The sequence below is a fragment of the Arvicanthis niloticus genome, chromosome 1 (genome assembly GCF_011762505.2).
Source record: "Arvicanthis niloticus isolate mArvNil1 chromosome 1, mArvNil1.pat.X, whole genome shotgun sequence".
NCBI lineage: Eukaryota > Metazoa > Chordata > Mammalia > Rodentia > Muridae > Arvicanthis > Arvicanthis niloticus.
Genome location: NC_047658.1, coordinates 62,159,730 through 62,178,775, shown reverse-complemented (window position 1 = coordinate 62,178,775; position 19,046 = coordinate 62,159,730). Strand labels below are relative to the sequence as shown.

The 19,046-nt window shown below is 39.8% G+C and overlaps 1 protein-coding gene across 28 annotated transcripts in view; it reads right to left on the bottom strand.

Annotated features, from left to right (window-relative positions):
* The window catches only part of Dlg2 (discs large MAGUK scaffold protein 2), a 1,841,012-nt gene that overhangs the window by 134,865 nt on the left and 1,687,101 nt on the right, over nt 1-19,046 (bottom strand). For all 28 annotated transcript variants that reach the window (XM_076937777.1, XM_076937790.1, XM_076937770.1 and 25 more), the window contains one exon: nt 5,663-5,777. In XM_076937777.1, coding sequence (XP_076793892.1) covers nt 5,663-5,777 — 115 coding nt within the window. The remainder of the gene's footprint in view (nt 1-5,662; nt 5,778-19,046) is intronic.

Below are 19,046 nucleotides of genomic sequence, written 5' to 3'. Positions count from 1 at the left end.
ACAATAAAGAACAATTATAAAAGGAATAGTCTTTAGTATTCAAAACAGAATTGAAGAGGGAGCCGGAGCCCCCAAAGAAAGCAGAGGGGCAGAAAGAGAAACCTTGTGGGTGTGGCAGCGCTGATATCTGTGGGGACATGGGACTGCTAGCTGTTCGTGCACTGACTGGAGTTTGTGGTGGCTCTTACTGAATTCTGTTCAGGCTTCCCTGGGTTGAGTCTTACTAGGAAGTTGACAAAGCTAGGCATTCTGGGGCCACAAAACTATGGCCTTCTTTTCAGGCGACATGGTGCAGAGGAAAGAACGGAGTTTAGGCCACCAGGAAACCTTGTTCTTTTACTATGGAAAGAAAGCAATAGAACAATGGGAATGAAGTGGAGGGGTAGTTCTCCCCAGTGCTAAGTCAATAATGCCTGTTCACAACCAATTCTACAGTCTCTGCCTATGAGGACAGTGGACTGTACCAGGAAACTTGGTAAGGTTAAGTGGGCCTGAGACCCTGACACCCAGAGACCCACTTGAGTGGTAGATGTCTCTCTGTTTCCTACTAGATTCCTGGTCTGGAACATGTGACCACACTCCCCACGTCAGTCATGTATTCCAGATCATAGTTCTCCATGGTAAAGAAATACTAGAGACCCTGAGGGTTTAGCCAATAAGCTTCCCTTCCCGGACATTCCTTCCTGCAAAAGGAATTTAATCTCTGGCCTCCCTGAGAAGGTGGTATCCATCCATTTCCCACAGTGAACAATCAAAAACCAGTTTGGAACCAAAGACTATCTCTTTCATCAAGAGCCACCATGGGGAGCATGGAGAAGGCCTTTGACTACAGAGCCACAGCCTAAGTCTCCCTCAAAAGGCTCCTCTGTGCTGCTCCCAGACAACCCTGCTAAAATTGCGAATGAGGCTAAGCTGGAGTTCTCATTCCCCTGGTCCCAGGTCTGTCTTTATCCTCAGTCCCAGGATCCCAACATATTCCCAACTACACAGGACCCAACTCCTCACAAGGATGTCGAGGAGTTTGGAGCTCCCAGTCCCGAGCACTTCATCACAGGCCCTTGGAACCCAACCCTTTGTTACCTGACTCCTCAGTGCAGTTTTCCAGTTGCAATTAGATGCCCAGGAGTTAGGAAACCCCAGCTTCAGCTTCCCACCCCTTGAGCAGTATCTCAGCACTTCCTTAAAGCCTAGCACTTGATGACTGCAGTGGTGTAGCAATGTTTTATCACCCCAGCAGTGGGATGAAACTCAGACCTGCATCTGCCCTAATAAGACAGGCAGACTTTGTAATAAATAATGATTGTCAACTAAGATTTATCAATGTCTTTTGATTAGCCATGCATTTAAATTCACTATTTTATTAAATGATCATAGTCACTTCATCATATATTATTCCTGTTACCATTTTTACTCCCATAGACAAAGAAACTAAGCCAAAGGAGATGGCTCTGATTTCTCTATGGTCACAGAACTAAAGTATCTGTGTTTGGCTGAATCCAACAAGTGTGTGCTTAAATACTACTCTACAGAATCTTAAGTAGGACCCAAAAGTCTGTTCCCATGTCAAGTCTAGCTGGGGAAACTGAAGAGAACCATTTGGCAGAATCTCTTTCTTTAATTCAAAGAAGGATGCCATACTCCTGACTGATGGGCTGAGATAATTTTATAGACTAATAAAAGTTTTTTTTAAAGGTATTTGATTGACAGATATTTCCCTCTATTTTTACTTCTTTCCTTATGTCAATCATAACCCCCTACCAAAGTAGTTACACTAGCAAGCATTTGGGATCCCTGGGATACTGCATTGCTAATGCAGGGAAAGTGTTTTTTCCTGCTTGACTGGCTACCAAGTTGTTGACCTGGAACTCTTCTGTGTATCTGTAAGCCATATATCATGATCCACTGAGGAGTTATTAAATCAAGGCAGTCAGCTGTGACCATCGTTGAGTACAGAGAGACTGATCACACAGAATGGAAAACAATGAAGTACACGCTATACATAAGCAAAGAGTACTGATGAATACTGAAGTTCTCCCCTCTTTAGGCATGTTTCTATTTACAGGGCCATGAGAAACAATGAATGCCCTTCATCCTTAGGGTCAAAATACTGAAAAAGTTTTAGAAATAGCAACTCAAATATTGTGCATTAGGAAGCAGTCAAAATCCCAGAAGTTTCTCTGTCTACATTCTACTACGTTTAACTGCTGTCCTGGTTCCTATTGGATAGTGAGTTTCCTGCAGGCGGCAGAAGACGTGTTTTTTGGCTGAGTCCTTTGCTCCCATTATGGGTTTAGGAGCAGAACAGGTAGTTAAAAGATGCTTCATGACTGAGAGTAAAGCACAGCACTCAGAACACTGATGGGTAAAGCCAAGTTCATAACAAGGACTCTAGTTACTTGCTGGAAGCCTCAATATCCTTTATTAACAAATGAACATAGAGCAAATTTTTCTTTAATGTGACCTTCCACTCGCAAGTGATAGATATATGTATCAGGTTTTCTGTCTGACCTCCAGCCTTCTCCCAGTTATCTGGGTGCATTTATCCCTTTAAAGGAAGCTTCTCTAGATTTTTGTGCTTCTATGGGAACTAAAACCATCTGTCGCTGGGCAGTGGTGGCACACGCCTTTAATCCCAGCACTTGGAAGGCAGAGGTAGGCGGATTTCTGAGTTCGAGGCCAGTCTGGTCTACAGAGTGAGTTCCAGGACAGCCTACACAGAGCTACACAGAGAAACCCTGTCTTGAAAAGCCAAAATAAACAAACAAACAAACAAACAAACAAACAAACAAAAATAAAACCATCTGTCTCTGACTGTAGTTCTCTTAGCAGCAAGGAAAGCCATGTTTTTTAGAATCTAGCTCTTTACTGATGGACAGAAGGGGAGAACATCTATGAGGAGATGAGTTCAGTTATTCCACCTAGGTATCTACTTGCATCTTTTGCTCATATGAACAGCTTTGATGACATGAAATAAATCCCACATAGCTGCTCTGGAGATTAAGTACATCTATGGGTGAACCAATAATGTACTTGCCTAGTACTCTGAAAATTGCTGTATCTTTAACACTTCACTTTCCTTCATTTTTTGATATTATGTTTATAATCCAGGTTCTCTTACAGGCTATGTGAAAACTGTACTGTTGGACTATATCCCCAGCCAACTTTATTTGTTGCTAAGACTTTTCAAATATAGGTTTCCACAATGCAGGAAACATAAAAGTCAAATAGTGTAAACACACTGAAATCATCCCTGTACAACATGTAGAGAATTATGAGTGTCAATCAATTTCATTTGTACACTGCTCCCACATCACTTCCAGTGCCGCACACAGATTAAGACAAGTAAAATAATTCCACCTAGATTGAACATCTTTTGAGCCCGTTTAAAGCTCCACTTGAGCCGGGTACTTCTGGTTACTTTCTCTCGTTTCAAGAGTTCAGAGAAACACAGTGCTACCACTTGGAAAGATCATGTCCACCACAGGGATAAGGCCAGCTTCAGAAGGCTCATAAGATGTTGTACCCTCTCTAATAGGGCCAGAGCCAAAGCTACTACCTGCCTCCCCCCACCCCCGTGTGTGTGTGTGTATATGTGCACATGTGTATGAGTATGTATATTTATGTGGGGGGGGTGGTAGGGAGGAAGTCTAAGGCAAAGTAGAAGTCATACAAACTAGGCAAATATTGAATTGTTTATCCTAGCTCAAAATTTGTGAACTCTCTGATTTAGGTTTTTTACTTCTTGCAAATATATGGATAACAACAGAGAAAGCCCAAACATATATCCCATATAATCCTAAAATGGTATGCTTGAATTTCACTTCTCATTCATCTGAATGTCCAACAAAGCACTTGCCAGAGAAGACTGGCAACCACAGCAAAAATACATCCAACAGCTGGAACCTATGATCTAAGATGGAGGGAGATGGGACAAAATGGGGAGAAACGGAGGACTAGGGGGAGAGTTGACTGTCATAGCAGCTGTGGGATTCCGAGGCAAACGTGTCTTCTTCTTGGTCCTCAGAGCAGACCTGGTAATAGCTAAGGTACCTTCTGGCATTCAAAGGTAAGCAAGACAAGCAAAATAATACTCCAAGATGTCATTTCCAGACCAGAAAGACACTCATTACTTTATACTTCAATAGTCAAGAAACCCTGCTACTCATTTATTTTGAGAGAGTGAGTAGTTGATGTTCTAAAATAAACACGGACAAATTTGGTACAGCTCTTGTAGGCATGCTCCAGATATGGCAAGTGTCTCCGGGACCATTTTTGGTAAGGACTCTGTTTGGGCTCTGCTAGTCCATTTTACATCCTGTCTTCTTTTGTTGGTCTATTTTACATATTGTGCAAGAACAAGGCCTTAGAGTTCTTGTCCTGGGCTCTTACTGTGTGTGGCCTTTATTTCATGTACTACTCTGTCTCTCAGACTAATTTAGATGCTAAGGTTGGGTCTATAGATATGACAGAATGGGATTTTGGAAGATCAAATACGAGATTTTGTCTGGGAGATTTCATATGGAAGTGTGTTCAAGTCTCACTTAAGAATGTGCTTCTTTTAAAATGATCTGATACATTCATTCTGACCACATAAGGGACCTTGTTCACTGTAAGTTGTTAGTATTTGTATTATTTATTAAAAGTCCTCTGTTGACAAAATGGCTCGGTGGACAAAGTTGCTTACAACCTAGTTTGAAGGTCATAGTTCAGTCCTCAGGACCCACATGGTAGAAGCACATGTTACATGTGTGGTCATACATGTGCACACACACAACACATGCAGGAACACACACATAAATAGATGACACTTAGATATAATACAGAAGCTAGTACTAGGAAGTAGACCATGTTATACTGGAGTGTCTATAGACCTCATTCAATGTTTCCATGAGGAGAAAATGCTGGCAAGCCTTTTCAAGTCACTCACTCTGTAGCCAAGGCTAGCCTGGAACTTACTACATCTCCAGGTTGCTCCTAATCTTGTGGTGGTCTCCTTGCCTCCATCTTGTAAGTACTGAGATTACAGGTGTGAGTTACCATGCCAGGTTAATTAATGTGTTTCAGGTAGTCAGAAAAGAAACCATTATGATCTGAGAGACAACTGGTATTGAGATTCTACTGAAGCAAAGTATTTCCACCAGAAGGTTCAGAAAAGCAGCAATACACACAACTCTTAGACAGAGCAGCCGATTTCTAATAAATGCACAAGAGCTAACACACTCATATCCTGGTAGGTCAGGAAGAAAAAAGGAATAGTTTCTCCTAAGACCGACTGCAAGCAAATGTCTGGAGCTTCAGTCATTAATGCAACTGATGTTACACTTTAATATTTTTAATATTATCAAGAAATAATTTAAGGGTTGGATATGGTAGTATATACTTGTGTTTCTAGTACCAAGAAAATTCTAGAATTTGTTAACTTGAGTTACATAAATAGACCCTCCCCGTTAATTTTTTTTTTCAAGAGAAAAAAATTGAAAACATAAAGTTAGGAAAGAGTTTTGGCCTAATAACATTTCAAAAATTACTTGGAAATGGTTAAATGCAAGGCCTTTGAGCAGAAGTATACTGACAAACATGGGATAATTAGAACATAGGCATCGTGTTCCTAAGCCAACAGTTCAGCCCCAGTACATCCTATCAGAAATGTTCTGATGCCTACCTGACATACAGGGAGCGTTTCTGATTGGTTCGAAGGGACCCGGACCCGGAGCTCATGCTGTGGTTCATCATCTGCTCTCGAAGGTCATGGATTTTGGCCTCAAATCGAGCGTAATCTGGGAATGAGGGAAAAAAATGGTAAGTTTGGTTTGGTGTCTTCTGAGGGTTAGGCATGCTGTATAGACAAGGCTACTGATCGCCGTTATTGTTAGTTCCTTACCAAGTACCTGGCACATGCTCAACCTCAGAGCAGTAGGTCTGCTTACCAGTGCTTTTTACCCACAAATCCACAGGAAGAAAAGGACCCATGACATTCCCAGCTTGTGAGACGTTTAAACGATTCCATACAACCCTCATTCAGTTTCCTGTTTCTCAAAACTATAGCACATCATCATAACTAGGATATTGAAATGGATACAACCTATTAATTTCAATCAGATTTTCTCAGTTTAATTTCTACCCGAGTATGTTTGTGTGTGAAAGATAAAAAAAATAGAAAGGGAGAGAGAGAGAGAGAGAGAGAGAGAGAGAGAGAGAGAGAGAGAGAGAGAGAGAGAGAGAGAGACAGAGACAGACAGAAAGAGACAAGATAGAGAGGTGGACCCACATAGATAGAGAGTGACAGACACATATAAAGAAAGAGGTCTTTAATGTAGCCCTAGCTAATCTAAAACTTGTTCTGTACACCAGACTGGCCTCTGCCTCTGAGTGCTGGCATTAATAGTGTGTGTCATGGATCCAGTTGTTCACCAGTACAATTTAAAATAATTTGATTTTCAATTCAATTTACAACTTTTCATGAAACCAAAGATAACTAAATTAATGTAATAAAAGTAATTATTTACCTAGAGTGTTTCAAATTATTTTTAGTAAGGATTTATTTTATTTTTATTTATGTGTATATATGTATGTGTGACTATGTATGAGTACACACTGAGGTTTTCTGGGAATTCAGCAAGTGATCTTAAGTGCTGGGCCATCTCTCCAGCCTTGTGTTCCAAATGCTGGGTAATTAAGAAGTTCTATGAAGCTGACTTTAATTTCAGATCATGTTGCACATATTGGTAATTGTGAGATGGATGTCTCTAAAAGCCTTGGCAACAGCTAACAGAATGCTAAGTTTGGAATGTAAAACATAAAATCTGTACTCTGAGGATTAAAAAGGCACATAATAGTTTGTTTAGTTATTTCTGAAGCCGAAGTACATTCTGGAATTACCAAGATTTGGCAGACTTTGTATTAATTATTCAGCTTTAAATAAGCAAAATATAGACTTAATCATACAGTTCATCTAAAATCTATCGACTTTACTCTAAAACACTACATTTCATTCCAAGGGAAAACTTAAGAGCACTGGTGTGATATTGTCAGCAGATTTAACCCATCTAGAGCTGGCTGTATTTCTTTGCTCTCTAGAAGGTTTAACTAATGTTTATAATGGACCACACTGTACCCAGTGCACACAGGGCTGTGTGAGCAGCTCTTTGCTAGGTCATAAAATGAACCCTATAGATATCATAAAAAACCTCAATACAGAAACACACAAGAGAGATGGAAAAGCCTCCTCAGCTTTCTTGCTCACAGATGTTCTTCCCCAAAGCTTATCAGGAGAGTGACATGTATGCTGGGGATACTTGTGGGTATGTGTGTGAGCACATGATCACACATACATACATTGAATCTATGGGTGGTGCTAATGTTTTTCCTCCTTTTTAAATAGTATAACATGGATGGCTAGCTACTTTCTACCAAATCTATAAACAAGATTGTTCCTTACTCACATTCTATATTTACACTTGTTTATTTAACTAGCCTCATGTCTTTAGGGTTTAGGCCTGTTCTGCTTGTCATGATGTAATAATTAAGTGCCTTACTGTATTTGTGCATACTATAGAATAAATCACTATGGCACCACAATTAAAGATACTGGTCAATACTTTACATAACAGTTAAACAGTTCCCATGAGCACTTTGTTTCTGTGTTTTAAAAATAGATCTTGTTATATAATCTAGGCTACCATGGGACTTGCTGTGTATACGTAGCACAGTCTGCCTTGAACTTGTGTTCCTCCTGTCTCAGCCTTCTGAGTGCTAAAATTATAGGCATGTGTTTTTCACATTGTAGAGAAAAACAAACAAACAAACAAACAAACAAAACAAATTTACGAAATGATTTGTTTGGGGATACAGAGTGGAAGCTTCCAGCATCCTCAGATCCGTGCCATCTGACTATTCTCTGAAGATTAAGTATCAGTCCTGGATGTCACTCAGTTTCATGGAGACATAGGACTCTCTGCTTCACAACCAGAAAGACTTGAAAGTTGAAAAAGCATCTACAATCAGCACCTCACCCTGTCTATCCAGTGGTCTACATTACTGCCTCTGTCACAGCACTGCCCCATCATAGTGCTGCCTCTACCAATCACACCGCTGCTTCTATGTATCGCAGCACTGCCTCAATCACACCACCATCTCTATCACAGCACTGCCTGTGTCAATCACAGCACTGCCTCTATTACCTCATTGCTCATTAGATACTCTCTCACAGCATCTTGCAATCATTTGTGTGGTTACCCTATTCCATTAGGCTGAGCCTCTTTGGACAAGCTCATGTCTCATTGGAAGAATTCCATATTTATGGCATGCAATCTGATACGGTTAAGAGGTGCAGAACACCTTTTCTAAATGACTGATCAGTGAATAAGGAATGAGCCAAGTCATTAGATAAACCTGGTTATCAAATAGCTGCAAGTAAAGAAATTGCCAATTCTCAATATTATTTGCAAGAGAAGGGAGGTGGCACATGTTTATCTACATTTCCAAAAACAAGGGCTCAAGGTTCAGACATTTTTCTGTTATGTTACCACCACTGCCAAACCACTTCGATGTTTTTCTTGCTCTCTAGGCTCTCTTCAACTCACTCACACCATGCACTGAAAACAGTTCAGACACTTAACCTACACACAATTAAGAACATCAATAGACTCTCTCAAGGGTTCTCATTAGGATTACACAGCTACAGCATATATGATGACAGGATACTTGCCTTACTAATAAAGCTCATTTGCATTGCTGTATGGCTCATTAGATACCGGAATATTTCTGCCACATTCTTACATTGGATGCCCTCCCTTATGTACAATGCTTAAGTTCTCTGAAGCTCATAACTTATACTGCCTTTGTCTTATCAAGCATCCGTCCTATCCTCACCTTAGCATTTCGGCACTCAGCTCAGTCACAAAACTTGTATTCAAAGCTACTTATTGTTTACCTTTTCAAAGTGAAGACAGAGGCTCACATAGTTTAGCCAATACATAAACAATAGGTTTACAGATACAAATGGGGTGAGGGTGGGAAAGGTTGCATGTTTTCAAATTCATAGAGATAAACTGAGCTTATAGTTAGAAAGGCTTCAGAAATAAACTTCTATGTAGACTGTGAGATGCCAATCTTGATATCTTATCAAAAACTATTGAAAATCCACTCACCATCCCCAAACACAAACAACTAATACACCCACTCTTATCAACTCAACTTCTTTAACTGCTTCCCTACTGCGTCTGCTCTCTCCCTTTGAGGTATTTTTTCGGACAAATTCAAAACACTCTTGATTTCAAACCTCCAAACATTCAACTGAGTTTTTTTTAAAACATGCTAGTCTTTACACCATCTAGCTTGGAGCAAGTCAGAACCTGAATGGATTTGCTTACAGAATGTGAGATTACGAGGATGTTAAGTCTGATAATGCTAAGGTAGGGCTCCACAGTAGAAAGCAACACTCTAGCCTGCCCTGCTTTGCTTGCAAAGGGCATCCAGTGAAGGCTGAAACCATAAATCATTTCATACTTCTTGTGCCTTTGAAACTAGCGAGAGGGCACTGAAAACTAACTCCGAAGTGAAATGTTCAGAGGGCAGTCAGGAAACACTGGCTTCAGTGAACTCTTTGTCCCCTCTGCATGAGAAGCCCAGGTACCTTTGTATTCCCGCCCCCTATATTCTGAGACATCTAAAGCCAACTGTACATGAAGGCAAAGGAGAAACTATACAGAGGGAGGAAGGAGACCAGATGGTGAGGGCGGAGCAAGGAGAAGCAATAAACAAGTCACAGTAATACGCATGAAGGAAATCCATTATTTTGTATGCCAACTAAAAAAAAAAAAATTAAATTATACGAGCAAGCCTATGGAGTTCCAGATGGAGTGGATAAAGCCATCAGCAGAGGCAGCGACAATCAATGGTACTCATTGCAAGGGAAGATTTGTTCCTAGAGCAGATACAGTGACTGTGAGGTTTCAGGGTTCAAAGTGAGCCCTTCTGAACATTCTGCTGCAGTCAGAACAATCAGTATTGACCGAATGGAAGTAATGCACAGAATTTTACTAAACTCATTTTTACAGAAAAGTGTGTCTTATAGAAAATGTGCTTAGTGTATGTGTCATTAAAATCCACTAAGCATTTAAGAAATTAATAAATCCGATTGTTTCTAGCTGTAATCACTCATTTGGCAGTTTAGATTTTTTTTTTTTTCAATTTTGACATGATGGTTAATAATATCAGAATGCTTAAGATTTGGGGTATATAGATGGTTATCAACTTCTTGGCCCACTCATACACCAGCTATACATCATTGGGTAAGTTATTATCCACTCTTGGCTCAATTTTCTTATAAGCAAAATGGCAACAATGATGGTGTCTATCTCAAGTACACTGGGAAGATTTCAGAGAGCTCATGGATCAGAACAATTGGCTCTTGGTAATGACTGTCATTTCTTGTTCTTATGTGAAATTCATAACCTCTTCTGATTCATTACTCACAAACATGGTGTGTTCTATCAAGTCGTGTGGAAATGAGTCTATGTCTAAAAGCATCTGATTTAGCCTCTCCTTCCCTATTGTAAAGTACATCTACTACGCCAGACAGGAATAAGCAAAAGGCAACCGTAGTTTGGAATGCTTTGTCCCTTCTTGATAAAAGTTAAATGACCCACAAAATACTCCTACAAAGCCATAGTTACTTGGAGCTCAGAATGATGCTGTCCAATTCCAGTATTGCTGCGGTTTTCTACTATATTAGCGGCTTCATCTGTCAGGATTCTTTCAGCACTGACAGACACTCAGGAGGAGAGGTGAGAGGGTCTGCACAGCACACACTACTCAGTGAGAGGGGGGCTCTGCTATGCTCTGGTTTCCTTTGCAATTTGTCAAGGTTGAACAAGAAAACCTAGGATACAAAGGAGGAGTATTCTGTTTAATCTACCAGCGTTTAATGGTGCCCAGATGCTTATATCCATGATTCAAGACTGTGTGCTTTGAATCTGAGAGTAGGAAAGAACCTTGGCATAAGTAATGAGCAACCCCAAGTGAGCTTGGGGGTGGGGCAGCACATTCCTCCACAGTCTTGACTTAACAGCTGTCAGCTACTAGAAGAAACAGAGAGCAGAGCAGAGTAGAGCTCTAGGAGAGGAGACCTAGTTTCAGGATTAATTATGCCATTTACTAACAAGGAGACCTTGGGAATTACTAAGATTCAGCTAATTTACCTGTACATTTTGAGGTTTACTTTTCAAACTGGTTTAGAGAATCAAGATGAAATTTGATGCGAAACAGCTTAACTCTTATTCCCATGGTGGGTCAGGACAAATGTATATCCAATCTTTTGTGGTACTGAGGTTGATAGTAGCATCCCTTTCCTGTTTATTCTAAGTATGAACACAGCTTAGAAAGGAACAGATAAAGCCACTGAGCTGTATAGTAGAGTACATCCACCCAAGCCACAGAGACTAGTCTCCAGCTGAGTTATCCGTTCCAGCACTACACCGAAGCTACTTTGAAGAGCCCCCCTGAGATGTGCCTAAGGGTTTTACACACAGAGACATGTGAGAATCTCCTGGTGGCTAAAGGATTTGAGCTTTAATGCCTCACCTGATAGGATTGAGATAAATGCCAGTGATGTGCAGTCTACTGAGGTCACACTATTATTTACTTAGACATACCTGCCATTGTTATCAAGACCCAGGAATGATGCTCTGGAAGGGCGTAATAGGTCACTTCTAAACCCAATCTCAGACTACTGCTCCACAGGTACTTTCATTTGTTGTTGCGGCATCTTCCTTTCATTAATTTCTCAATGTTTCTTCGGCATTGATTAACAGGCCGCATACCATGCTAATTGCTAGGGTACCAAAGTCACTGCTACTAATTCTCATTCTCCTGTGAATTGCAAAAGAGCACCTGCCATTTAAGCTCTTCCGTTGTACGCAAGGAGTAAGAAAAGCCTTTTAGATGGCAACTACTCATGGATAAGCTCTCCTTTGCCTGGAATAAGCTGCACAGTTAGCTCCAAGATACTGCAGACAAACTGGGGCAAGTACAATCTCTATGAAAAGCCGCTGGTTATTTACAGTGTGCAGAGAGAAACTAGAATTTCAAAGCTGTCCCCTGGAGGCAGAGTTTCTGGAGTCCTGGCTCTGAGAGGGTAGGAAAATCTCCCATCTGCTTAGAGATACTGTTTCCCCATTTGGGAAATGAGGAAAGCACGGTTGCTCCTACACACTGCCATTCTGAATACCCAACAGGCTGTACTTCACCTTCACTGTTCTAGGCAGTATTGATTTTTAAAGGCACCAGCTATTGATCACACAGTTTTAAACAAGTGAACAAAGGCTCATTCTGATACCATAACTGAAATGTATTTTCGCACAGACATGAACGTGAGTCCTGGAATCAATATATGATAATGAATGATTTAGACTAGAAAAAAAACCTCAAAGACATATATCACTGTGTGCTTTTTTTCCCTCCCTCCCTCCCTTGCTCCCTCCCCTCTCCCCTCCCCACTGTCCCTCTCCACACTACACTCTCAAATAGTTATATATAAGGGAGAACCCTGGTTGTACCTCACATTCAAGAAGGAATGCATTTCCAAAACCCTTTTATATGATACAAAATTCATTTTATTTACTTGGAGCTCAGAACATATCCAACAACCTCCATTTCACCACCTATTTCTTTAGCTGCCCTGGGACTTCAAAGCCTGCTAGGCACAGAAGGGGACCAGCCACATTATGTTAGGTTGGAGAGGTGCTGTTAGAGCTTTGCATGCAAGCCACTGTACAAGTACCTGTGCCTAGAGGGGTGCTGTGTTGATGAACTACTTTTCTCTGATGGCTTCCTTCTTAGCTATACGCTTGAATTTCTGCCTGCTGTCAAGAGAGCTGACCTATGGCCACTGGCAAGTCTTTGAGTGGGGAATCTTTCCAGGTTGCCTTTTCTGCATAAAGAGTTTTCAAGGCTCTTACTTCAACCTTCAACTTAGTTTATCCTTCAGACTGCCAACCAGATTCTGAGTTGAAAAAGAGACATGGAATTTTCCATTGTGTCCTCCATCTCCCGTGTGTGTGTGTGTGTGTGTGTGTGTGGTAGTGTTAGAGATATAGAGACAGAAGTGACAGAAAGAGAGGGAGATACAGATATAAAGAGATAACAAATGAATTTTGTCAGTATTCAGTCTAAATCAGAAATGCCAGGCAATCAGAGAATGCATATATCTCTTGTATGACTCTGGTACTGAGCAATTCAGTCATGAACACTATGAGAGCAAGAATGAAGTCCCTTTTTTCTCTGTTCCTAACTCTGTACAGAGTATAGAACTCAGTTATGACTAGTAAAATGCTAATGTGTTTATTGAATTTGAATGAAGACTCTAGGGAAAAAAAAAAAACCTGATTCCTGACCTTGCCTATTATTGAATAGATCAGCCTTTTAGAACAAATTTCAGTAACAAACTGAACTAAGGTTGTGTCTTAGAACCCCACTCTTGCTACCACCTGCGATTTCCAAACAGAATTGGGTTCATTTATTGTGACTAAAATAGTTTTTTTTAGGGAAGCTGTCAGGCAAAACTTCAGTGATTCTTTAACAGGGGAAATAAGTTTTCTAGGCAAACCACAGTCTGAAAACACAAGCAATTACTTCCTACAATACAGGTGTTAATGCTCCACATATCACCACCAGGTTTTATTTTGACTAAATGCAAGTTCTGCTTAATGGAGCCAGAAAGGCAGATTACTAGCCTTCTTAGGAAACAGAATTTGTGCTGGGTTATGATTGCACATACCTTTAATCTCAGGAGGCAGAGGCAGGCGGATCTCTAAATTTGAGATCAGCCTGGTCTGCAGAGTGAGTTCTAGGATAGACAGGACTGTTTACACAAAGAGACCCTGTGTCAAAAAACCAAAAACCAAAAACCAAAAACCAAAACAAAAAAATAAAAAACAAAACACAACAACAAAAAACAAAAGTGAAAAAGAAAGACAGAAAAATGAAGAGAATTTTCACAGAAATTTCTTGGAATTTGCGAACTCTACTTGTCCTGGTAATTGGAAATACTATTTGGCATAGATTTTTGAGGTTAAAACAGGCTCTTTGGTAAAACTGGCTTAAGTTTGAATGTTCAATGTTTTACTGATTCATGGTATAGATTTTTCCACCTAGAGAAAACTTGGTTTTCTTTTCTGTTTGAATAAAAAAGGAAAGCAGAACCTGTTGAGTCAGGTGGTCTGGAGGTAAATGTGATACGATTCCTGTCAGACATACTGTGGTCCTAGGACCTGAGTAGGATCTTGATAAATGGAAAGACAGAAAAATGACACTGCAAAGTTCACCTACAGTTGTGTAGTCCTCTGTACCAATGGAGACAGTGTTGATGCTGGCTTATGTTAAGAAGAGATTGTGAGAGTCAGACGAAGACACAAGTATAAACACATGACAAATAGAACAACTCATATCACTGTGGTCTTTCCTAAAACTTCTGACCCACCTACTATTGAGGTAGAATATTTCCACCTCAATATTGAAAATTCCTACCCAAAACTGGTGATTTTAATTTTTATCTTAACTGTGGAGCTATGAGAGGAAAATGAAGACCTCAGAGTAGCCCAAGAACTCCCAACAGCAGCCCTACAGGGCAGCATGAGACATCAGAGAAAAAAAAGCCAAAGCATGTGAGCTCATTAGAAACCTAAATATAAATTCACTGGGTATATTTTCTTTCTTAAAAGCGTGCCTGACTAGATACTCTTGGCTCCATCATTGGAGCCCTGTGTTCTGAATAGTTACAGTAACACCTAAGATTACTATCCCTATCCACTTAAAGAATATATATGAGAGTGTTGTATTGCAACATATGTTAATTCATTACTACATTGCCTGAGTATCAACCATGATACCCATTAGTGAACTAATGGCAAGAGGATTGGCACACTAAAGGACTCTAATTCTACTATCTAATGGAGGAGCTGTACATATGACCATCCCAGAACCAGGTCTACATCAAAGTTTGAGTCTGTGTTTATATGTGTATGAATGTGTGCAGGTTCACAGGTGTGTAGATGTATGTGCACATAGATACTGAGGCCAGAGGTCAAGCTCAGGTGTCATCCTCCAGGCACTGTCTATCATGCTTTTTGAGACTAGACCCCTTATTAGCTTGAGACCTGCTAAGATGATTATATTGGATGCCCATTGAGCCCCAGGGGTCTGCCTCTCTCTGCCTCTTCAGTGCTGGGATTATAAGCATGTGCTATGTGCCAGGCTTTTAAATGTGGATCTAGGAAGATTAAGTGTGCTACCTTAAACTATGCCATGAAGCTTGGTGGGTGAAGCAGGTTGAAACCCCTACACCTAACTCAGTAGGCACCTCCCTGCTCCTTGTCAAATTACTGACCTGAATCATGTGCTACACTTCCCACATAGGGAAATGTGAGTTGTGGTCCTGTAGACCCAGAACAGAGTTCTCCATGCTAATGAGGTACCTAGAGGCCCCGAGGGTTTAGCCAATAAGCTTCCCTTCCCAGACATTCCTCCCTGCAAAAGGTATTTAATCTCAGGTCCACACTGAGAAGTTGGTACAGTATTTTCCATTTTTCATGATTAATAGAAATAAATAATTTAGAGCCATGAACTGTTTCTTTCATCAAATCTACCATGGGGAGCCATGGAGAAGGTATTCTATCATTCATTCATGGCAAGCGCTTTACTAACTTATTCATCTTCTCAGCCCTATTTAGAATTCTTAACCACAACAGAGCCAGAGGGCCCCTAACTCCTTCTCTATTGAATCATTTTATTGATTCCTTGTCCCATCTCATTCCCTCAGATACTGGTCTTGACTTTCCTGGTTTACTTCCATATTAGTTACTTTCAATTAGTTAATTGCTGTGATAAAACACCATGAGCAAGACAACTTATAAAGAAGTGTTTATTTGGGGTTTACAGTTTTGATGACAGAGTGACAGAACAGCTGAATGCTCACATCTTGATCAAAACATGAGGCAAAGAGAGTACTGGAAATCATGAGTCTTTCCATCCTGAGTGACATACTTCCTCCAACGAGGCCACACCTCTTAATCCTTCCTAAACAATTTCATTAATTGAGTCAAGTATTCAATGAGCCTATGGGGGCCATTCTCATTCAAACCATCAAAGGCTCCCTCCCAAGATACCTAGGATACTTCATGTATTACCTTGCAAAAATAGCTTCCCATCTCTGCCAGCCAACTTGTTTTTAATAGCCCTTCCTCAGATATTGCATCAAGCTATGGTGGTCTGTTTTTCCTTTCCTTTTTCCTTTCCTTTCCTTTCCTTTCCTTTCCTTTCCTTTCCTTTCCTTTCCTTTCCTTTCCTTTCCTTTCCTTTCCTTCTTCCTTCCTTCCTTCCTTCCTTCCTTCCTTCCTTCCTTCCTTCCTTCCTTCCTTTCTTCCTTCCTTCCTTCCTTCCTTCCAACACAATGGATGTTTTTCATTCATAATGTTCAGCAAACTTACAATTGTTCAACTATCAATAATGATTTCCTTATTATCAGCAAGGTGAATGGTTATGGTTGCAGCTTCTTCAGAACTGATGAGATAACATTGTTGTTGTAGCTGCCCTACACTTACCCCAATAAAGAACTGACTTAGCCATCTTAAATATGTTGAAAATGGAATAAATATGACCAATCCCTGTGTAGCTCTTACAATAATTTTTTTTTTAATTTTCAACTGATGAAGAAAATCACTGTCAGAGGTCTGTATTGAGTACATTTAACTTTAGTCTCCTTTTATGAGGTAGTGATTTTTGAATCATATAATCATCTAGCCAGACTTCCCCTCAGTTCCTAAGATCATCTTTTGTGTTGGAGATGTATATGTTCTTATTTATTATCTTAATATTTCAAGTATTTTATAATATGTAATTAGGAAAAAAATCTCATAATGGAAATTGACCCACAATCTCTAGACACATAAATAAGAACTAAATCAAATTTCTTTAGAATAATTTACAGTAACCATTCATGCTTAGTTTAGTTATTTGCATTGCTCAAAAAATGGTTTGATTATTTCAACAAACTACTTCCTATGAAATGGTTAGCCTAATTTTTAACAAAAGATCTTCAATAAAGTGAAAATGATCCTAGGTGCATGTGAACATGAAACTGCCATTCAAGAAAAGATAAAAATGCAATAATGTAACAATATATTCTTTTCTTCCCATTGTGTTTTACTTAGACTTTGAATTCTGAAACAAAGATATTACATAATCCCTGAATGTCTTGCAAAAGAGTATGACATTTGTAATTTGCCTGTCAGGTTTGTGACAGAAAGACTAGACGGTGAATAAAAACACAGAAGCAATGTAGATATATCTTTTGAAGGTCCATGTTAAAAAAAAAAGAGAGAGAGAGAAAGTGATTCTGATATTAATGAAGAAGAATGGACAAGATAAGGGACTTTTAAATAATGGACCCTGCTTATTAACATGACATACAACAGACAATCCAGGGGCCCTATGTCCATTTAGGCTTGGAGTTTGGGTAAATGACTGAGTACAGAAAGAAGATGTCACTTGGAGGAAACAAAGAAAATAACCTAGAACAAATAAAACAATACATCAAGACTCATCAATTTAAGGAGACAACATCATTATGACCTAGGGGTCTGGTCTCAAGCATTCATAAATACAATGACAGGAAGTATGAGGGATGCAGCCTTAGCAACTGAAGAAGTTAGGAAACAAGAGATTTCTCTGTACTTAAGGACAAGTTGTCCTATAGTGATAGGTAGGGATGAATAAAACAGACAGCAATTGATTATTCTGTCCTCTAGGTCCATGGGAGGAGATGAAGGAATAATAAAAGTAAGTAGGCGTTTAAGTTTTCTTTTATTTACAAGCAAATAAAAACATGCTAGGGGAAACTAAACCCTGTAGAACCAAGTCAGGTAAAAGTATCTTTCCTTTTAATTAATAATTGAAAAAGGAATCCCAAGCAGGCAGCCTCTGCAGGTGTAGGAGGAGGTCCTATAATTGGAGCCAGTCTGAGCCATGGGGGTGAGGATCAGAGCAGAGCGCTGACTCAGAGCCTGTGTCAATTATTTGCAGTTTCTACAATGAAAAGTTAAAAATTCAGTAGATGCAGGATGACTGAAACTCAGCTCTAGAGGCCACTTTAGCTCAGCCCAGGTTTGTTTGTTGTTGTTGTTTTTTTTTTTTTTTTTTGCTAACAATTTGTTTCCTTTAGTCTGGGATGGGAAAGTATCTGTAGGACTTTTGGTGAAGGGTCCTTGTACTTCCTATCCCAGAGGCACCATATTTAAGCCACTAGTAAGTTGGAATCTATAGATCAATATACAAAACTCTCTTTTTAATACAGCCCGGCAATGATCACCCTGGTTTAGAATACATTACTAGATCCACAAATACAACAAGAAATACAACCAAAGCAAATCCCATCTCACTTCCCCTGTTCTGCTCAATAGGGAACTGTAGCTAGACATGGAAGGTCTCATTTTTTATTCAGCAGGAAAAATGATAATGTAAAAAAGAACTCATTTAGATAAGAATTTGTCAATTTTCTTTCTTTTTCTGAGACAGGGTTTCTCTGAATATCCCAGGTTGTCCTGGAACTCACTCTGTAGACCAGGATAGCCTCTATCTTGGATATCTCTCCCTCCCAAACACCAGGATCAAAGGCATGCACCACTAAACACCTGACTCAAAAGCCAATTTTCAGCAAAACTTTAGTATTTATTTCCCTAATTGTTAAATTTCCCATTTTGAGCTTTTAGATAAATCCTTTGTCTTATCTCCTCTATAGCATAAATCATCTCTATTTTTCAGCTACTTTTCATTAAAATACCAGAAAAGAGAGTGGCATGAGGGATGATTTCTCCTGCTTTTCTTGTCTTCAAGTGAAGCATATCTTCTCATCATCAATTTACATCTGGGTCCTTCAGAGAGTTCACAGTGTATTCTATCCATGCTTTATCTCCTCACTTATCACCATTTTCCCCCCTGTTTATTGTTTCCATCCTACCTCCAGATACTGATGGCTCAAGCTCTCTTAGTTA